The sequence below is a fragment of the Phyllobates terribilis genome, unplaced genomic scaffold, assembly GCF_046119375.1.
Source record: "Phyllobates terribilis strain yellow unplaced genomic scaffold, ASM4611937v1 Scaffold_2__4_contigs__length_985480577, whole genome shotgun sequence".
In the NCBI taxonomy this organism is placed as follows: domain Eukaryota; kingdom Metazoa; phylum Chordata; class Amphibia; order Anura; family Dendrobatidae; genus Phyllobates; species Phyllobates terribilis.
Genome location: NW_027362762.1, coordinates 211,792,339 through 211,815,397, shown reverse-complemented (window position 1 = coordinate 211,815,397; position 23,059 = coordinate 211,792,339). Strand labels below are relative to the sequence as shown.

Below are 23,059 nucleotides of genomic sequence, written 5' to 3'. Positions count from 1 at the left end.
CCCAACTGAGTGCACAAAGGAATGTCCATAAAGGCATGGTTCAGCGGGTTTAGTGTGGAAGAACACAACTGGCCGCACAGAGGAGTCAGACCCGCTCATCAGTTATCAGTGTCTGACCTCACAAATGTCCTACTAGATGAATGGGCAAAAACTCCCACAGACACTCCAAAATCTTGTAGAATGTCTTCCCGAAGAGTGCAAGGTGTTTTAGCTGTAAAGCAGGGCTGTGGAGTCGGAGTCGTGGAGTCAGAGCCGGTATAAAATGGACCGACGGCGACTCCTAAAATTGGGTACAGTAGTTCAATGCAGTTTGTGGGGAATATTTTTTTCATAAGAATTTGGGAATGTTATGAAATGTCCTATAAATGTCTGTCCTATTCCTGATCTAAGGGTGTAGACTTTTAGCTGAGATGAATCTGTGCTACAGTAAATTTATCACTTAAACATGAGCCATGTATGAGGGAGTCGTGGAGTCATGGAAATTTCGGAGTCGGAGGTGTGGCTTACCGACTCCACAGCCCTGCTGCAAAGGGGAACACATTAATGCCTATAGAATGTAAAAAAACCTCCTGGAGGTGTAAAGTGTGCTTTTAAAAACCACAACAGTAAAACCATCCTAAAAAAAAAAGAAGAATTATAGAAATGAAGCAGTTACTCAAAAACAGTCAAGATTTATTTTTCAATAAAAAAAAGATCAGTAAATTTTACATTTTCTCAAAAATATGACTTTACTTTTATATGTAATCTGTCACCTGGCTTCTGCTATGTGATCTGAGAGCTGCATGATTTAGGGACTGAGACCCTGATTCCAGTGGTGTGTCACATGCTGGTCCCACGATGCAGAAATGCTCCGGATTTTACATGCGTTTTTTTCCTGCCAAGGACAAGCGGAAGTGAAGCGTTCTTCACTTGCATTTCCGCATGCGGGTTGACAAGCGCTTTCCAAGCGATTGTAGCATCACTTGGAAAAGTGCTTGACAACTTGGTCACACTATTTTGCCGTTTGCATGGATTTATATAGTGTGACCAAGTTAATAGTTGAAAAAAGATCAACAAATGGTAAAAAATAATAAAAAAAACACATTATACTTACCTTCTGATGGCCCCGCCCAGTCTTTTCTCCGCTGCGTCCGGTCTCTTGTACGGCTCGCGGTGGTGTGAAAGGGCCTTCCATGACGTCATTTAGTCATGTGACAGGTCACGTGACCGCTGACTAAATGACATCATGGCAGGTCCTTTTAGACCATCGTGAGCCGTACAAGAGACCGGACGCAGCGAAGAAAAGACCGGGGGCCATCAGAAGGTAAGTGTAATGTGTTTTTGTTTTTTTTTTTTAACAGGTACCATGGTACCCAGGTCTGGAGGAGAATCTCCTCTTCTCCAGACCCGGGTACCATCCGCACATTGAATCGCTTAATGTGCACATGTAGTCATGCGGATATTAAGCGATTCAATGCAAGTCAATGGCGGCAAAAACGCTGCAATTACACAAAATAATTGGTTGTGCTGCGGATTTTTCCGCAATGATCATCCGCAGCGGAAATTTCCGTAGCATGAGCACAGCACATGCGGATTAACATTGGGGAACATGGCAGACCTTCTACCAAGCGTTTTTTTAAACGTTTCTGCAGCGGAATTGCCGCTGCGGAAATACTTAATAAACGCATAGTGGGCACACAGCCTAACAGTTTGTACTGTTGAGCCCTGTATAACCTCGCCCACACCACTGATTAGCAGCTTTCTGCCTATGCACAGTGAAAGCTGCCAGTCACTGGGGACTACATCTCAGCTTACACGTTTGCAAAAACCTGCTGACAGAATCCTTTTAATACTTGAAGTTTATGTAAACAATTGTATAAAAATTTAAGGTTTTTGTTCATTTACAATACATTTCTAGTTGTAAAAATAAAAACATAATTACAAAAACTGGCGTTTAAAATCACTTCATTGCACATTGCTCCATATTTCTCCTGTCAGTTACTAAAGGCATTGCACAAAGAATAAACTTCAGGAAAGTAATCCTTTGTTGATTTTTTTTTTTGGAAGCCTATTAGCGGCAGCCACAGTGGTCTGCAATAATAACATCATTTAAAATGAAGGCACATACTCTATTGACATCCTTAAACAAATCCTAAAAAACCCAAAGCATTAAAATGCTCCTCGTGTTCATACTTAATAAAAAAAATAAAAATAAAAAAAAAAGTTTACCAAAGCAATTCTACATTCTCATAAATACATTTTTTACACTGCAAAACAACTATAGACAAAAGAAAATCTACAAGTTCTTTATAATGGTGCTCAGGTCGTTAAGGCTGAATCCACTTCTTCACTTGAGGTAAAGGAAAGTTCATTGTTTTGGGCTTCCCTCGCCTTGATCCTTATGCATTTCGGACAGTCGTTGATCTTAAAACATTCCTTGTGGTAGCACGTTTTACAATCTGGGGAAAAAAAAAATGATATGATATATTATATGACCTATACAGCAAATACAGAGCAGCAGATTTGTATCTTGAGAACAGTATGGCGCCATAGACTAGAAAATGCAGCCTTAGAAAAATGAATTACATGCACATTGCCTCAGCCTTTCATCAGCAGTAAACATCGGGTAGATTGCCCGACTGATGCCTCTGATTTACGCCACTGTATAGGCACAGAATGGCATACATTGCCAATAGGGGTGCACTTTCCTATACAATTAATAAGGTACGTCGATCACCCCAACAGACTAAAAAAGTCACTCTTTTGGCCTCCAGCCCAGAGATGGGGCCTTATTGATAAGTTTAATAAATACATTGAAAAAAGAAGAATTCCAGTGTTGTGAAATTCTTTAAAACATTTTTTTTAATGAAAATTCATTTAAAAGATTAAAAGTAAACCACTTTCCAAAAATGTATAAATAAAATAGGAGGAGGGGTGCTACGGGCAAAGGTGTTTTGGAAAGATCCCTATTCATTGCCTGCACTAAACGTGTGCTGCAATGAGCAAATTTTACAGGTAATCAAATAGACAAAATAGGATGAATTGCAATTCATCCTATATTCTTTATTTGATTACCTGTAAAATTTGTAATGTTCAATATGTGGGGTGGACCTCTAATCCGCTAAAAGTTACGGATGCCGCTAATCAGCTAGTCACTAAATGCTCCTCAGCGACAAAACATTTTTCTATTGAACATAATGGTAATACTTCTTTGTGCGTTGTCACAGAAATAGAACGTGTTAAGCCCTATAGGGGTGGAGACCACCTAAGAAAATTATTAAACCGAGAATCTTGGTGGATTTATGAATTAAACACAAGATCTCCTCTTGGAATGAATTTGAGGCATGATCTAATCTACCATTACGAATGATTCTTTAGTCATATTGTATTGGCTTATTATTGATGTTCATATATATGTGTTTGTCCGAGAATTTCTTCTCTTTTTTAGGATTGGTGATGCTCAATCGCATGTCTACCCAAGAGGACATTAAACACAGAGCAACACATGTTTAGTGCAGGTAATAAATAGGGAACTCTTTCCGAAACGCGTTTCCCCGTAGCACCCCTCCTCCTATTTTATTTATACATTTTTTTATCTCTGGAAAGTGGTTTACGTTTAGATCTTTTAAATTATTTTTTTCATTAAAAGTTTTTTTAAAGAAGTTCAGAACGCTTGAATTCTTCTGATATTTCTCCTGCGGCCCTGCTGGTCGCCGTGTGTGGAACTTCTGAGATGGGTGAGCAGACTTCTTTTTTACATTTATTCTTATTAAATACATTGGGAGCTTTTCCCACAAAATGATGCGTTTTTCATCAATGTTTTATATAACAGTGATTCAGTTTTAATCCTTGTCCCAAGTTCTAGTAATGCTATGATATTATGACAATAGAAGTGAAGCCACTGGCTGGGGTCCAAGAATCACATGTGGCCCCTGTGCCACTGATTAAAAGAAATGCAACCCACTGTAACAGAGCAGAATAGATGGTAAATGAAGAGCTCAGAGTCTATAAAAAAAACAATCACAAGGCGAAAAAAATCTAAAATACAGGTAGCCTAATATTTAGTTACTATAGGGGCAATATGCATTATGAAAAAGCTGCTGCTGCAGAACAAATCGCTTAGGAGGAATATATAGGCATCGTTCCAATCATGTATTGGCTGACAACATCCCCTCTTAAAGGGTGTCTGTAACAGCAGGAGGAGTACACCCACCAGATACATTTAGGAGCCATTACAGAAGGGGACACTTATGATTTCCCTCCCAACAGGTAACTCATTTAAAAAAAACAAGGGCCCAAGGTTCAAAAATAATATATCTCAATAGAACATTTATTGTGCTCCCAAATAAGGCTGCGGCTATAATCTTCACAAAACAGTAACCAAGGCAAGAGCCCAGCTTTTATGATGCATACCTTCACATCTTCTGCAAATGTCAGTCTGGAAAGGAAAAATCACGTCGGAATTTCGGCAAAATTCACAGAAAAAACCTTTGGCATTGCACAACTGTAAAAAAAAACAAAACAACAAAAACATGGATTTTTATTGAATCAAATCACCAATATTTTTCCTTTAAATGGTATTTAACTTATTCTTTAAATTGCCCAGCGGACAGTCCTCTCTCTTGAGGAGACAGCTGAGCGTGCACGAATAGTCAGTGAAGCTGTCAGACACTTCTAGCAGTGGCTTATCTCCCCAAGAATAAAAGGATTATGGATTATCTGGAGATTGATTCCAGCTTTATTCAGGCGATGGCTTCTCACACACACTACGTATAAATGAAAGACACTCGGTCACTTCTCCTGTATGTACGCCTGTCTGAGACTTAAAAAAAAAACAAAAAACCCAAACCCTACAAAAACCACGTGTGACCACAGTGCAAGGAATTTTCCCAGTGTGTACAGATCAATGTAGAATTCCCTGTATTTTTTCTGTCAACAGTGGAAAATCACCTTGGTAAATGTGTTTTTTTCTTTGCAAAGACACCCCAACCACCAGTTACCTGACCCTGCAGGCCATCAGGGGGCATAGCAGTCCGCTCACTGGTGGTCAGTAAGCAATTATTTCTAGTCTAGTGGAGACCACTGAAGCGGCAGCCAGATTCCGGTGGCAAGTATACCTCCATTTTTCCCTTTCACCAGGGTGGCTTCCTACTATTAACTTTAAAAATACAGTGAAAAACACCTGTAACATAAGCTGTTGTATGAGTAGATTTGCACTAAAAGCTCATACAAATGCAGAACTCCAAAAGGTTAGAGTAATGAAGGATTCTCTGGCACCCTGTCCTCACAATCTGGTAGTGAGCGGTGCTGATGACATTACATGTACACATACACAATCGATAGAAAACTAGGCGCACAATACCTATAATGCATGAATAGGACATGTGCATGATACCCGACGATCGAGCACACACTCCTGCAGGTATGTGAAGATAGGACTTCTATTCATTTGTGGATAACAGTAGTATATTGTTAAGTTTAGTGCTTGAGACAAAAACTAGTAATTGGTTCATAATCTCCCAAAATGTCAACTTACATTATGAGTAAATGAAAATGACAATCAGGTTATTTTTGGCCTTAGATCGTCATTTCCCCAAAAAAACTTACATAAATCATTAAATCACAAGCAAATATCATAACCCTCTTTCTCAACTCGAGTCAATCCCTTCTCCTCGCCTTCCAGACTTATCAACAGAAAAACACCTAAAAATCTGGTCTCTCTCAAGACAAGACAAACTGATAGCTCACTGAAGGATCAGATTTAAGTGGTCTATTGAGAGAAAACAGCAGGAGGGAAAAGCAGTGAGAGGGCAACAGACAGACACAGGCAGAGCTCCAGCTTAAGTTTCTAGTAAGTGTTTTATCTCACTCCAGAGTTAGAGTCACAGCTACACTGCTCAGGTCTGATGTAGAAAGTCATCCATGTTGCTGATTAGTGTGCTACTTATAAGGAATATCTTAGGCGGCTGTATACAGTGTTTGGGAGACATCACAACAGTTACCCAGCGATTAGTTTAGAAACAACTGAAAATTGGAGAAAGGGAAAGCAAACTGGTGTTATTTAGTGGTGCAATGCAGCCTACATTTTTCAAGAACCTCTGTATCCAATATACACGTTCTGTCTATTTGCAACTTGGATACATCATATGGACAAAAAAAAAAAGTTTATCATAAACTAAATGTAGCAACAGTAGCAGTTTATAGCTGCAGTCAGGGGTTTGCTTTGCCAGACTAAACTGCTGCTACCACTTCTTCCTGTAACCTTCCCTGCATTGCCGTATTATAGCGTTACTCTTAGACTTTTTATGTTTGTTCCCATTTTTAGTTATGTTTTTCTTATTTTAAAACCGAAATGAACATAAGGGGGGCGTGGGATCCTCAGAACATCTTTTTTTTTAATTCAATAAGTAAATACTGAAAAAAAAAAAAAAAAAGATTCACTGAAACCTGGAAGGGTGCGGGGAGGTAATGCAGCCTGGAAGAGCTGTATGTTGTAGAGAGCCCCATTTCACATTGCAGTTACCATGACCAGAAGTTGGTCAGCTGTTTCCATTTTCTTTTCACCCTATTTCATGCATTTTTTAAAATTTAGCAACCTTTCAGTGGTGAACGCTTCTTTAGATGTGGTTCCGAGTTTTATTTAAGTGGGGGATCAACTATCATCTAAAAATGTCCGAAGAGGGAAAATTACAAGGAGCTGCCTAAACGCATGTATTTATGGATAATGATGGCACTGCCCCTCCTATACAAGACAAACATAAAACGATAGATAAGAAGATATAAAATGAGGAGTATATGGATTCTGATTGGATAGAGAGATAGAGTGGGTACGGAAAGTATTCAGGCCCCTTTAAATTTTTCACTCTGTTTCATTGCAGCCATTTGGTCAATTCTAAAAAGTTCATTTTTCTCTCATTAATGCACACTCTGCACCCCATCTTGACTGAAAAAAAACAGAAATGTAGAAATGTTTGCAAATTTATTAAAAAAGAAAAACTGAAATATCACATGGTCATAAGTATTCAGACCCTTTGCTCAGTATTGAGTAGAAGCACCCTTTTGAGCTAGAGCAGCCATGAGTCTTCTTGGGAATGATGCAACAAATTTTTCACACCTGGATTTGGGGATCCTCTGCCATTCTTCCTTGCAGATCCTCTCCAGTTCCGTCAGGTTGGATGGTGAACATTGGTGGACAGCCATTTTCAGGTCTCTCCTGAGATGCTCAATTGGGTTTAGGTCAGGGCTCTGGCTGGGCCAGTCAAGAATGGTCACAGAGTTGTTCTTAAGCCACTCCTTTGTTATTTTAGCTGTGTGCTTAGGGTCATTGTCTTGTTGGAAGGTGAACCTTCAGCCAAGTCTGAGGTCCAGAGCACTCTGGAAGAGGTTTTCATCCAGGATATCTCTGTACTTGGCGGCATTCATGTTTCCTTCAATTGCCACAAGTCGTCCTGTCCCTGCAGCTGAAAAATACCCCCATAGCATGATGCTGCCACCACCATGTTTCACTGTTGGGATTGTATTGGGCAGGTGATGAGCAGTGCCTGGTTTTCGCCACACATACCGCTTAGAACTTTTTGGTGATAATTCTATCTTTGTCTCATCAGGCCAGAGAATCTTATTTCTTAGTCTGGGAGTCTTTCATGTGTTTTTGAGCAAACTATGCGGGCTTTCATAGGTCTTGCATTGAGGAGAGGCTTCCGTCGAGCCACTCTGCCATAAATGCTCGATTGGTGGAGGGCTGCAGTGATAGTTGACTTTGTGGAACTTTCTCCCATCTCCCTACTGCATTCTCTGGAGCTCAGCCACAGTGATCCTGGGGTTCTTCTTTACCTCTCTCACCAAGGCTCTTCTTCTCCCACGATTGCTCAGTTTGGCTGGACGGCTAGGTCTACGAAGACTTCTGGTGGTCTGAAACTTCTTCCATTTAAGGATTATGGAGGCCACTGTGCTCTTAGGAATCTTGAGTAATGCAAAAATTCTTTGGTAACCTTGGTCAGATCTGTGCCTTTCCACAATTCTGTCTCTGAGCTCCTTGGGCAGTTCCTTTGAGCTCATGATTCTCATTTGGTCTGACATGCACTGTGAGCTGTGAGGTCTTATATATACACAGGTGTGTGCCTTTCCAAATCAAGTCCTATCAGTTTAATTAAACACAGCTGGACTTCAATAAAGGAGTAGAACCATCTCAAGGAGGAGGATCACAAGGAAATGGACAGCATGTGACTTAAATATGAGTGTCTGAGCAAATGGTCTGAATACTTATGACCATGTGATATTTCAGTTTTTCTTTTTTAATAAATATGCAAAAATTTCTACATTTGTTTGTTTTTTTTCAGTCGAGATGGGGTTAGAATTTACCAAATGGCTGCAATGAAACAAAGAGTGAAAATTTTAAAGGGGTCTGAATACTTTCCGTACCCACTGTAGATAGATATGTAGAGATGTGAGGCTGGTAAATGACAGGATATAAGCATAACACACTTAATCATATACCTTACATTAAATTTACTTCTATGCACTAAACAAGGTGAAATCCACAGCATAAAACTGACATGCTGTGGGTTTTCCAAATGTAAAAAATAAATGAAATAATAAATAAATAATATCCACTTTGAGCCTACTGTGATACTCTGCAGATTTTCCACCCACAAATCTGGAGAGAAATTCCACATTGTGTCCACCACGTGAACCGACATAGCCTATAATCTCAGTGTAAAGTGAATGCACCAAACAGTGGTGTACATGAAAGTCCTACACAGGTCCTCATTACCCCACTGCAGAGGGATTGGGACAAACCAAAGCTTGGCCTCCTCTCCCAAAAGGCTCCTTAGCAGCCACAGAAAAAAATGCAGGAAACATGAGTATGAAGTCCGATCTTAAATTTTTTTTGTGAAATATCAGACAATTGGGCTAAAATTATCAAATCACGACCTATTGGTGGTACTTGTGAAACTCTGGTTAGGCTTTAGGCCACGTTCACATCTTCAGTATTTGTAAGCTAAAACCAGGAGTGGAACAATCAGATGAAAAGTATAATAGAAACACGTCACCACTTCTGCGTTTATCACCCACTTCTGATTTGGGCTTACAGATACTGATGTAAAATACTGACCAAATACTGAAGGTGTCCTAAGGCTACACGACGACTCTGGTCACATGTCAGTATCACGATGCAACATTGCAACATAATGTCCGTGGAAAAAAAATGAGAAATGCAAATCAAAAGTTGCTGATGCAAAAGTAAGCCAGAAATCCAGCAGTCTTGGCATCTTTCATTATGTTGCAATGAAGCATCTGGATACTGTGTTTTCTGACTGCACAGCCTGTTGTGTGGCCAAAGTCTCCATGTAAAGCTGGACCAGAAAACAGGCTGCATGTGTCCAAAATGGTCCATAGTAATGTCCAATAACCACAAGATTTTTAAACCAAAATTGTGTGGCCATTAGGCATTCTGGCGGTAGGAAATTTGGACACATGCAGCCAGCAGTCCAGCCTGGCATCTCCACTAGGGCTTGGTCACACAATGCATCTTTAACACAGTTTTTCTGCACGTTTTTTCAAAGGGTAAAAAAACGCTTAACTTTAGAGTACTAGGAAAGTGAATGGGATTTATGAAATCTCATGCTGCTTATTTTTCCCTTGCAGAATTAAAAAAAGAAAAAAAATCTGATGGTTTAAATCAAATCTGCAGCATACCAATGCTTTGTATTTTTGCATCATTTTTTCACACAAAAAAAAAAAAAAAAAGCAAATAAAAACGCATGCACATTTTAAGCAGCATTGTTCCTGCCAATGCTCTAATTTTTGGTGTAGAAAAATCTGTGCTGCAAATACTCAACGTGCACATCGCCTAATAATGATCACCGAAAATTCTAACACCTGTACTGTACCTACTGTAATACTGAAATATTACCTGTTGCGGCTACCTGAGAAATGCTGCTCTCCTCCAGGAGGCTTTACTTCTTGTCTCACTCAATTTAGACGATCAGTGAAGCAAAATTGTGCACCGTTACCTATAGACTACAACTTCTGCTATTGGGTAGACCATGAGAAAAGACGAAGTAATGAATTTACCCTACTGATAATAATACCCATCTATTGATCAGTGTTCCTACGTATGGGGTGAGTCAGGAGCGTTAGCAGTCACCCAGACGATCACTCGGCCAGCGGCTGTCTAATGTGTATGAGGCTTAACGCTTTGTAACGTTTCCGACAGTCCATGGATTTAGTTGGTTCCGGACAGAACTGAATGCGTTTGATCGCCCGGTCTCCAGTATTAGACAGGCTTAACAACCCACATACCTCACATTTTTCCACATGGGCTACAGCCAGAGCCAGGAGCTCATGGAGACCGGGCAAGAGGGACTTCTGCTTCACGTTATACAAATCAGCCATTGTGAAGAGATGCAGCTCCTCAGTCAGGTGAGAGGGGACATCCTCAAAGGCCTTTATGATACTGGTTTCAAGAGAAGAAATTATTCAGTATTTGCATAGAGCCCATGAACCACTTGTAAAATGTATGGATCAGAACCAATAAAGGAAGAAAGAGGACTTACTACTTGTAAAAAATAAAGAATGCACAACTCTTGGGTTTGTCCCAAGAATTCATTCTGCAATGACCTTTTATGACATGTTTATCCAAGTAACAGACCCCTGTCCACCAATCAGTAGCAGTACCCAATTATAGCTCTTGGCCATTAGCAGACCAATGCCACCAATAAAACACATAATTGAAATGTGGCCAATAACAAGCATTTTAGATAATCTGTGTTATAAGGAGAGCTGAGAGAATAGATACTCCATACACCGGCCCAGCAGCCAGGTCGTATTTCGGGACCACTGGACGGGAGCTCTGCAAATCACCTCTTACCTGACGGCCTCCACGTCACCTCTTTTGAGTGGCTGGGCTCTCGTGATGTCATCATTGCAGCGTGACGCACACACAATGTGCCTGCCAGACAAATCAAAAGAGGAGCTGCGGATGCAGATAGCATTTTGCAGAGCTCCCATCCAGCGGTCATGAACTACGGGCCTGGCTGCTGGACTAGGGGTCTTGTGAATCGATTCGGTCATCTCTAGTTAAAAAGGGGTTGGCTGGGATTTTCTAGGGAAAAAAAAATAAAAAATAAAGTTAGAGTAGAAAATGTGAAATAAAATTGGAATACAGGTATGTATTTGTATTATTACTGAGTCATCGCTCCAGTGGACTTGTAGTGATTATGTAAAGTCCGTCACTCACGTAGACTCTAAGGCCAGTGATTGGGTGTAGCAGTCAGGTGACTGATGAATGTGATGTGATGGCTGCAGGTCTAGTGAGGATCAAGGGACCAGATGAAGATTTCCCATTTAAATTTACGGTATTGCATTATTTTTTTTTATCCCACAACCTTTAATCAAATCGTTTGATCAAATAAGAAAGACATTTATACACTATATTCTGGTGTATAATGGGCCATCCTCATATTAAGCACTAGTGTTAACTGTAATTTACTAAAAAGGGGAAGGAGGACAGAAAAAGGGAACATTCCTTTCACAGCAGGAAAGACAAATATACCGAAAATGTAAAAAAACAACAACCCATAATCCTTCCTCATCGCTTTAGATCATCAGATCGTCTAAAATGTGAAAACACATAGCCATTATATTCCTAATTCATTTATTAGTCACACAAAAGGGGAACATGTATTTAACCCTAAAGTTGTATCTTACCTATCAGCAAAACGACAGGTCGTCACCAGCTTTCTGATGTGAATTAGCTGTTGCTGCACTTCCTATGGGGAATAAAAAAAAATGTTATGTCTATAGCCATCTCCGTCTCATGGTGCCACATGCTATGGCGAGGCTTACATGGCAGAACGTGTCGTTATGACTCTGCCAGCATTCAATCATATTGTAGTGTGCAGTCATGTAAGATTATGGAACATTACTTGTAGAAGGCTGGGCGAAAATGTAGCTTTTTCCTAAAAAAAAAAAAAAAAAATGAAATATATATATTTTTGTTCCCATAATGGGAAGGATTTTGCTGTCATTTAGATTCCCCACTATCAGGATTCTATGGATTTTGACAAGTTAAGTAACAGACTTCTGTACTATTCTACACATCTGCCAGGGGAGAGTCGGGAAGCCCCCCATACACAGTTGGCCGAGCAACAGCCGATCCTTTTGTTCGGAGAGAATGATCGCTTCGCCACCAGCTAGTGAATTTCTCAGATGCCTTGACACCAGTGTGAACAGTGCTTTCATGACAGCTCTGGCAATCAGTGTGCCACAATCACTAGTGGCTCTGTGCAAAATATGCTCGAAAGACAATAAAAAAAATTTTTTTCCTTGGAAGAATTCCAAGTCATGTGCATGAGACCCATCTCTAAAGCTGGCCACGTAGATGAGAAGGCCAAATTCACACCTCCATGAAACACAGAATATTCTCGGATCACAATACCTGACCTATGGGGCAGTTAGCTCAGGATAGGAGGCCGCAAGTCAGGCTGGGTATTGTGATCCGAGCACGGTCAATATTTCACAGACAAGTCAATTCAGCTTGTCAGCCAAACGTTTGATCAGATGGCCATCTCTCCTGACTCCCTCAAACATAAGTGCTCCACTGGGATAAGTGTTCATGGGTCTTCAATCAAAAGAGACGAGAAAGCAGCTGGTTATCTGCCCTGAAAACAAAAGGATCGACCTTTGAAATTCCAGTCGAGAGGTCCTCATACACATCAGATCGTCCTGATGAAATCATGGCGTTGGTCCAACTTTCATCTAATGTGTAAAGAGGCCTTAAATGATGGCCAGAAGTTGGTTGATGGATGAACAAACAAGTGTCCCATTGATGTAATCGTACACATTTAGTCTGTAGTGACCATCCAAGTTTCATGTCTCGGAGAGTGGGCTTTCATGAAATGGCTAAAACAAGTAATTGCTTTTTAATTAAATTTTCACCTAACGAATGAAGGTTTTGGTTAAAATATCTTTAATAGGGTTCACACATTAGTCTAATGTGAAAGTGTTATCACATGTAAACTCGAAGCCGCACGCTCCTTTTCTGCTAATACATGCCATTTTCATTCTTCAGTAATGGTTGCAAAAGTACAAGCTTGGAAAGGCTGTGGCTATATTCTTACTTCAGGGTCAATTTTTCCACAGTGGTTTTTTTTTTTAGCAGAACTTGATAAGCAGCCTTTTTATTCTTTTTTTGGGGAGAGGCTCTTGTGACATGGTTTTTTGATCTACCACTAGAGTACAGCAAAGCATTTTCCCATATAAGTAAAAAAAAAGTCACCTTCCACCCCCCAAAAACAGTTAAAAGTTAGCATTTACCCTTTGTAGATTATACGTTACAATATATGGGAACAACTGTCAGTATGCAATTAAAGGGAACCTGATGCCTTGGAAAACACCATTTACCTGCAGATATAGGGTTAATCTGCAGGTTAATAGTGTTACAATGCTACCTGGCTGCTGCACTGAAAGTGTGGCTATAGGGAGAAAATGAACTTATATCCTTCCAAGTGCTGCCAGGTTTCAATCATGGGGCATGGACAGAGCAGTTAAGGCCCCGTCACACTAAGCGACGCTACAGCGATCCCAACAACGATACGACCTGTCAGGGATCGTTGCTGCGTCGCTATGTGGTCGCTGGTGAGATGTCAAACAGTCAGATCTTCCCAACGACGCAGCAACAATGCGGCGACCTGTAACAATCTGTATAACGATGCACGCCTATGTGTTTCTGTGTGTGAGTCGTCAACAAGGTCGTTGGTAAGGTGTCAAACACACCGATGCATGCTACCCAGCGGGACCTCAACGATCAAAGGAATGTCCAGACCATTCTGACACGACCAGCGATCTCACAGCAGCGGCCTGGTCGCTGCTAAGTGTCAAACGTAGCAAGATCGCTGCTGAGGTCGCTGTTGCGTCACAAAACTTGTGACTCAGCAGCGATCTTGCTAGCGATCTCGCTTAGTGTGACAGGGGCTTTAGTGAGGGGCGGCTGGAAGCATGCCCTGGCACCTTGATTGACAGATTGCTCAGCACTAGTGATGAGCGAGTATGTTCTGTTAACCCTTTCGCCGAGTATGCTCGGGCCGAGCTCCGAGTAATTACAGCTGCTCTGTCATATGGTTAAATCGCTCCGGTGTGCATGATTTGCGACTGTTTGACAGTTTTAATACATGTGAGGAATGCCTATTTCTTACACATTCCTTACATGTAATAAAGCTGTCAAACAGTTGCAAATCATGCACACGGGAAGTGATTCAACCATATCACCGAGCAGCTGTAAATACTCGGAGCTCGGCCCGAGCATACTCTGCGAAAGGGTTAACAGAACATACTCGCTCAACACTACTCATCACACATCTGATGCACAGCCGGCTGCCAAAGTGTCGGGGAGAGAAGTTCATGGTCTCCCAATAACTGCAATTTTCAGTAAGGCTGGGCAGCATCATAATGAAAGGTTCCCTTTAATAGGTGAGATATTAGATGTACACAAGACACTAGAACATTACTGACCTTAACTCTGTTCAGGTCCTTCACTTTTTTGTACAGAGCTGGGTTTTCACTCTGCACATTGAATGTGTGACTGTCCCATATTTTATCTACAACGCTTTTAGAGAAGTTACTGACGTAGTATTTACTGAAATTCCACTTTGAGAGAATGCGGCCAGGAATGGAGCTTTCTGAGTAATGGTGACAGCAATCGCAGAAATACTTCCCTAGGTAATCACAGTACCGCAGTCTGCTGGTGTACCCTGCGCACAGAATATCACAGGTCAATTACTACCATTGTGCCAGAGACAATGCGCTAATAGGACAAGAATGTATAAAAATGCTTTATTACCACATCATTATCACAGACAATATTGGAATCTAACATTTCATATCATAAGCACGTGGAGTTAATGCAGAACAACACAGGGAAGGTAATAAACTCTCCCCATAATAGAAGAGTCAATGCATAATAAAATCCATGCTTATCCCCCTTTATTTCACAGCCAATTTTCCAATAATATATATTATTGGAAAATTGGCTGTGAAATAAGGGGAGAATATATATATATATATATATATATAATTTCAGAGAAGCCCTTCACTAAACAATACCCATTTACTTACTAGGCTCAACTTTTGTTCCACATCCAGCACAAAAATAGTTTTGTGATGCTACAATTACATCCCGCCTGAAAGACAAAAAATAAAAAAAATAATTGTTACATTTTAAGTAATTGTCTTACAGAGTTGCAATCAAAATTATTCACCCCCATGGTAAATTAGGCTCATTAGCGAAATTTTGAAGAGAGGAAAGGCGACATACTGTCCCATAAAAATGTATTTTATTGCAAAATCGTTAAAAAATGAATGCAGGTGAAAGATGGAAGATGTCCGTTTGGAGCCGCTGAAGCACCATTGTGTGCGAAACGGCCGTCGTCCGTCTCTTGCACCTGCATTCTTCTGCATCCATGTTTTAATGATTTTATAATAAAATACATTTTTATTGGACAGAGTGCTGCCTTTCCTCTCTTCAGAGTCTTACGAAAATCTTACATTTGGTGAAGCACCCGGCGTTCCCGTATAATCGCGAGGTGTGTGCAGTTATCCTTTCAACTCGTGTGAGTTATGAATGATGCAGTTTTTTTTTCTCTTTTTTGCACATTCGCAAAATTTACAAACTTTCTGTTGTTTTCAATACAGCAATCAAACAAGAACAAATTTAATAGCTGATCACAACTAACAAAGCGATTTCCCCAGTTCTCCTGCTGACACCAGGAAAATGTAAAACTAGCATGGATCAAGGTCTTTTTTATGGTCCTCTTCAAATCGTGGTTTGCCTTTTTGCAGTCAGTTCGTCAAATGGAAGATTTTTACCTCTATGAGCACTAAAAAGAGCCATATATTGCTCAATATTGAATTTTCCCACGCAGGCAAACTACAGCCAATTACAAGAGTTTCAGTCTCTCATAATGACATGTGTCCAGTGTATAGCCACAGCCACAAGCTTTGACCACAGTTCCCAGTCCGTCTACGTGAATATTAGCCACTACAAGGACGTTATTCACATAGATAAATTCAATGACTGATCATAACACATCGCTGTACAGGGCTATATTCACACAGTCACACAACGTACTCACTTCCTTGTATAATCTACCTATCTTATCTTATTCAGCATTCACTTTTCCTAGAAAACACTCCCCTAGTAAGGCCAAAAGTCAATACTCAACATGACCGCAGGAGACAAAAATGTGCCAATTTTGCAGAATGACTACATGTATCTAATGACGTGTTTGACACCAGGTCAAAACAATGTCATAAAGCTTCAAATATCACAAATTCATTACGTGCAAAGTGCACAGCAGTTTGGGAAACTTTACTCTTTACATCAAGTTCATGATTACTAGTACAATATAAGGATCGTAGAAAAGGCTATGTATGATTTTATGTTTAACGTCGAAACTTCATTTCCCTTGAGAGCAGCGCCTGTACAATGGCACATGGAGTGTGTTCATGCTGCAGACATTAAGCACCCTGTACCCCTGTATAGGGTATTGCTGAGGAACCAGGGTCTCCCCTACATACAATGTTTCTTAACAGTCCATTTACACAGCTCGATTATTGGAAACAAGTGTTCCTGATAAGTCATCGGCAGCACATTGTTCTGTGTAAACAGGACCTGTGCTGTCGAGAACAATGGCAGTCTACGTGCACTGAATGATAGATTATTGATCCCGAGTGTGCAACTGAAGCGGGGTCGGCCTGTGTAAAAAGTGAAAATCACCCCGATCGGCAAGCATGGAGCGGATTGTCAGTCATTTAGCGCTGATACTAAATATGACAAAAAGTCCTAAACTGTAAACCACATTTGTAATACCAACTTTGGCACAACATTCAGTCGATGGAAATTCATGGACTCTCATGGCAATTGCATGTAAGTGAAACTAAGACTGGCCATACACATTAGATAGCGGTTGGCTGAACAATGCTTCGGGCGACAGCCATCTAAGCCGACTCTCCCATACACAGGAGCACTCGCTTGGCCGAGTGCTCCTGCATTCTCCAAGAGAGCAGTCGACTGCCACATCGACTAGCGGCTTACCTCAGGGAGAACAATGATCGGCAATCCAAAAATTGGATCTTTCCCAACCATCAGTTGGCTGGCGCTCCCATACACATTAGACAGTCAGCCACATATGTCAAGATCAGCAGGTTCAGCTGCCATTAATCTAAAGGCCCTGTCACACTTCGCGACGCTGCAGCGATCCCGACAACGATACGACCTGTCAGGGACCGTTGCTGCGTCGCTATGTGGTCGCTGGTGAGCTGTCAAACAGGCAGGCTCACCAACGATCAGGGGAGCAGCGACATCGTGGAAAGAATCTTTCCACGATGTCCTGCTCCTGGTTACCAGCCTGCTGAAGCAGGAGCAGGCTGGTAACCATGGTAAACATCGGGTTACTAGGGGCACACGCGCCCCTAGTAACCCGCTGTTTATCATGGTTACCAGCCTGCTACGGTGAGCGGGAGGTTACCGCTCACTTTAGCAGGCTCGTAACCATGATAAACAGCGGGTTACTAGGTGCGCGTGTGCCCCTAGTAACCCGATGTTTATCATGGTTACCAGCCTGATCGCTGCTCCCGCTGGTCACACACAGCGATGTGTGCTGACCAGCAGGAGGGCAACGACCAAAAAAAGGTCCAGGACACTTTGCAGCGATCAGCGACCTCACAGCAGGGGCCTGATCACTGCAAAGTGTCACACATAACGACATCGCTGGTGAGGTCGCTGTTGCGTCACCAAAACCGTGACACAGCAGCGATCTCGCTAGCAATCTCGCTATGCGAGACGGGGGCTTAAGGTGTATATGGGCCTTAAGAGTCTCACTTTGCATAACAAACATACACAAGTTGTACTCCCAAGAACTGTATACAAAGCCTGAGGTCCCCCACCCTATTAACATTTAATAGTAGAGCCATGAGTCTGAGTAGCTACCAGATATTGATGGCCTCTTATCTTTGGAGAAACAATGGAACTTAAAAAAAATCTAAGTTTTCCTCAATACCAAGCATAGCTTAAAAGTTAACCAGTCTCAAGGCAAAATGGTAGCAGGACACTTAAGTCTAATGTCTATGCGAAGCTTTAAAATAATAAAACCTGAAAAATGTAAAAATAAATATGGTTTAAATATAATCTGTGACCAAATCTATACATTATAAATGTAAGGAACAGGTAATAAAAAAGGACTGCGAGTAAATACCTGATGTATTGGTGCACGGTGGTGATAACCTGAAACCGTGGAGGAGACCAGTCTTCATCGTCCATCATTCTGAAGCGTTTAATCTCCTCTGCCAGACACACACTGGACTCAAATTCTTCTGGAATCATATTTGTATAAGACCGCTAAAAGAGAAAAAAGACATTAGATTCAATAACGTAGCTGTACAGGGTTAGAAAAGAGCAACCTGTGGCGCCATCCATGTCCTCAGGTTGTCTGGGGTAATACAGTCCTGTTTACTTCAAAAGGAGCTGAGCTGCAGTGCCCGTGATCAACCACCAGTGTGCAGAGCTGAGCCATTCTGGCTCTGTCCATTGTTTACATCTGAACGCCACCTGAGCTGACAACTGCTGATCAGTGAGGGTGCTGGGTGTCAGACACCTACTAATCTTAGATTGATGACCTATCCTAAGGTCAATTTTTTATGGGAGGGGGTAGCGTCGTTAAGGAGACCCTGTCAGTTGCGCAAAAAGAGGATTTAAATCCCTTGTAAAAATCCCTGAGCTACCCCAATTCTGACGCTCTTTTCTGTTCTGCACTGTCACTCCATTGCAGAGATATTCACATTTGTTTTTTTAGAGTTTCTTCAGAGTCTTCTCTGGGGACGTGAGTTTTCACCCCACCCTCCCAGACGCGGCCAATCACAGCTCAGCACTAGTCTAGCAGTCTCATGCTGCTGAGCTGTGATTGGAAGCTTCTGGGAGGGAAGGGTGAAAGTGTAACACCCTCAAAGACGACTCTGAAGAAACACCCAGCTGAACTGCAAGCAGAGATTTCACCTGTTGTGCTACGAAAGTAACAAATGTGAACATCTCTGCAAGGAAGGGAAAAAGCGTGAAACGGAAAAAAAGCGGCAGAATCAGGGGAGCTCAGGGATTTTTATTTTTTTTGTTAAGTGACCGGTCCTTTTTAACTTAACATGTGTGTCTATCAGGAAGGAGTTTATCCGGTAATTTACTTACAGATCTTGATATCTTACTTCGTGTGATGGTATGTGACATTGCTGTGAATCACCATAGAGTCACGGAGAAGCATTGTGTCACACCTACTGCCTAACAATAGCAATATAACAATAAGGGGCTGTCCTGTCTGTGAGAAGTGGCTTTGCTGTAAATGATCGGTGACTAAGCATCTAGCTAGAGGTGTCTGGGCGATAGTGAAATAGACTCTTGTGGAACATACCGTGTTGGTGGTCAGTTTAGCAGGGAGCTGCCCATCTACATCAATCAGAGTCCATTGCTGGCGGAAAGCTCTGTACAGATTCCTGGCTGTTTGTTCGGCCGTGTTTGAGACTATGGGACCAGTTCTAGAAAAGACAATTAAAGGCAACATTAGAAATGTATCCCATAACACTACATTTACATGGATAAGGCCATAGAGCCTGATCATACCTTGCTGCTGTGTCATTGGACGCATTATTATTCGCCACCAGTTTCTCATAGTCCTCAATTTCTGTTGAGAAAAAGAAGAGTGAACATATTTTGTTAGTACTTCACAGTCGATATGAATTTTTGAACATTAACTTGTGTGGCATGTTAACTATTTAAAGGGCATCCCCTCTCAAAATAGAAATGGATGGATCAGCAGAAACCTAAACATTGCTTCATACTTACAATAACCATAACTATGTATCTCAATAAAGCACGCATATGAATCAATTTACCAATTATCACATAATCAGAGTCATAGTCTTCTTCACAGGTTGTGGAGTCATCGTCTTCTTCCTCCTCAATAATGGTTTCCACAGGAGAACTCTGCACAGCAACCAAGCCTGTAATTCCCAAACAGTGTCATTACCCTTGTAATATCATTGTTCTTTTCTTATAAAGCCAATTGACCTCAAACACAATAGCATATTAATGGCAATTTGGAGAACTAAAAAAAAAAATAAAAAAAATGCAACACTGGCCATTATATAGATTAATAAGGTCGAGACCAGCACTGGGCAAACTGGTTTCCATTAAGACATCTGATAACAAGTTACATAAGATAATGGGCAGAACAACCGGATGTTAAGCCTTATGTATTAAGACAATTTGATACAATTAAATCAGATGTAAACTAAAATATGCTAGAGAAAATAAAGAAAAATATATATAGATTTTTTTTTACAAGCAAAAGGCAATATTCGCAGGTAAATATGTTAGGACCAAGTGCTGGACTAATGGATCGCCTTTTTCAGACAACTAGAATTACAAATGTTCTCTATTCCATTTTTTTCTGCGCGTGAAACATTGTAAAGACTTTTACATTAGATATGAAAATGTTGAGGGTTTTCCCTTCTCTACAATTATTCCAGGTCGCCGTCATCATTTTTACAGTTAGTACAGACAAGTGTATAGACAGCTGAGTATCTACCGTCATAACCACTATCCACAGACGTGGCGGACTCGGAGTTGGCTTTGTGTCTCCGGTACCAGGGCTCCTCGGGGTCTTCTCTGAGCCAGTACATTCCTCCTTCTGTTTGGAACTGATCAGACTGCCAACTGCTCTTCATCATCTCAACCACGGATATAAAAAGGTCGGCAGCCAGAAAATGCTCATTTTCCTGCAAAAAGGCAAAACAGTGTGTCATGTAAGGAATAAGGTGCACTCATTTCTTTAATTATTTAAAGAGATATACATAGAAAAATAAAATAAAGAAATTGTAGTGCATTCCTGCTGGTTAGAAAACCTAACAAATGCCAGGCCAATGTGAACAATGATTACAATAACAGTAATAACATTGCCTTCTAGAGATTGTACCAATTAGTATCTATGAGGCCAGTCATGAGTTTAATGGTGCCTTTATATTAACGTGCAACCATCTCCTCCTTTGGTGCCCACATAATTCAAAACAATACAGCATACAAGTAATAATGCCATATTGGGCCACAACATGGCTTTGAAAAAAAACAAAAAAACTAAAAAGGTGTAGCTCAATAAAGGCAGCTTTTTTCCCCACCAACACGTGGGACTTGTAGTATTGGCGGCCCAAGGTCATCAGGGCTAAATGTGCCACAGGGACCAGATAGCGCACAGATGAAAATCGGTCCTTGTTTTGCATGCAAGAGAAGTCACAGACATCTAAATAGATCCTAATCCTGTGGACAGGTTATGGGCCAACTCATCTGATAAGAGAGCAAGGTTTCCATTTTATTACACTTTCCACCCCGACTATGTGACCCATATAAGAGGCTGATTGTGAACACTTCTTACTCTCTCCAAGTTCACAGTTGGTTCGAACAGATTTTCCCCGGATGGCGGCAGGGCTTCTGTGCTGGAGGCTGGTGGCGGCTCCGTTACTACAACAGAAAGACAATCAGGTCAATTCTAACAATAAATGAAACGTGACAGGACCTGCTGTGAACACACACAAAGCATTGCCAGTACTGACCAGCAAATCACAGTATTAATAATAGCGCTAATCTAACCATCAAATTCACTTTCCTGAAGCTTTTATCAAAACCTCTTGTTACTATCACAGAGTAAACACGGGATTAGAAAATAAATCTAGCAAGCAGTGAGTAGTTAAAGGGATTTTCTCACGAACGAAAGTTGATTTTAAATCAATAGATCTTGGAATAATAATAACTTTCATAATTGGATTTGTTTAAATAAAAAGTTCCTGTGCTGAGATAATCTTATAAATGTGCCCCTGCTGTGTACTGTGTAATGGTTGTGTCTGATCGTACAGGAACATGGTCTGATCATAGCACAGCTCCTGGGCAGGGGAGGAAGCTGATCGGCGGGTGTGCCTGGTGTCAGACCCCGACCAATTAGACATTGATGACCCATCATAAGGATAGGTCATCAATGATTAAGTAGTGGACAAACTCAGTAATAGTACTACTGACCTATAATGAGCCATAAAAAAAGCACCTGTACTTTTACTTAACTTTGTTTTAACCTGTGGGGGACCGGATGTGGAGACCCTCATTCATCTCTGAAATGGCAGGGACAAAGTGCATGAAAAGATTAACAGTAGGATCAACCCTCCTAAGTCGTCTATATGGGAATATAGGTCACAGGAAGCTGAATAAAATGATACCTTGATATCTGCGGTCCGATGTCCAATTCCAGTAAAATGTAAATGACAATTAAGACATTGGATATGCTGAAGATTCTGCCACCAGAGCTTAATTTTAATAAAAGTGTGAGACCAGGAGAGCCGACTGTCAGTCCTGAACAGCTCATTTACATATAAGAAAAAAGTGGATTTCTCTGGAACAAGACATCAGATCTCAGATATCAATGGATCATTTTATGCCCATATAGCCGGCTTTGGAGAGTTGATCCTACTGACAGATCTGTCAGCCATCCACACTGCCGCCATGTATTATAAGCTCTTTCAAACAGCAATTTGGACTTTACCAAAAAAAAAAAAAAAAAAAAAAAGTTTGTTTTGTTTTTCCATATAAACATATACAAAAGAGCCATAATCCTACTGGAAACACTAATCCTGATTGACAGCTTATGTAAAAGGAGACATCACCACAGTAATATACAGAAGGCGGAAGAGGAATCCAGAAACGTGAAAGTAATGTGACAGCACCGGTTCTTCGGGAGTTTAGCAGCATACAGAACGACTTCGGGGCAAACCATTATTCTCCAGGTGACGAAAGCCAGGTCAGGTTTTTCTAACTTTAGATCAGATCAGGATCTTTGTTTTTCTGTTTTCAATCAGACAAATGTTTTCATTCTTACACCACATGGATTGTGTGTTCCGGCAGCACATGGTCTCCTCCATCACTGTCATCTACATGCCAGATTGTTGGAAGGTTTTTTGTTTTTTTTTTGTTATAAGTTTTTTTTGGCTCTAATTTAAAACA

At 41.0% G+C, this 23,059-nt stretch overlaps 1 protein-coding gene across 1 annotated transcript in view; it reads right to left on the bottom strand.

Moving 5' to 3' along the window:
• Nucleotides 1–651: 651 nt before the first annotated feature.
• Nucleotides 652–23,059, bottom strand: part of RUBCNL (rubicon like autophagy enhancer) — a 50,244-nt gene continuing 27,836 nt past the window's right edge. Inside the window, exons 5-16 of the mRNA XM_073663839.1 lie at nt 21,447–21,532; nt 20,607–20,796; nt 19,912–20,019; nt 19,640–19,700; nt 19,431–19,554; nt 18,231–18,373; nt 15,094–15,158; nt 14,491–14,729; nt 11,689–11,750; nt 10,282–10,435; nt 4,393–4,483; nt 652–2,438 (exon numbers count right to left, since the gene is read on the bottom strand). Of these exons, the coding sequence (XP_073519940.1) occupies nt 2,299–2,438; nt 4,393–4,483; nt 10,282–10,435; nt 11,689–11,750; nt 14,491–14,729; nt 15,094–15,158; nt 18,231–18,373; nt 19,431–19,554; nt 19,640–19,700; nt 19,912–20,019; nt 20,607–20,796; nt 21,447–21,532 (1,463 nt within the window). The 3' untranslated portion in view covers nt 652–2,298. The remainder of the gene's footprint in view (nt 2,439–4,392; nt 4,484–10,281; nt 10,436–11,688; nt 11,751–14,490; nt 14,730–15,093; nt 15,159–18,230; nt 18,374–19,430; nt 19,555–19,639; nt 19,701–19,911; nt 20,020–20,606; nt 20,797–21,446; nt 21,533–23,059) is intronic.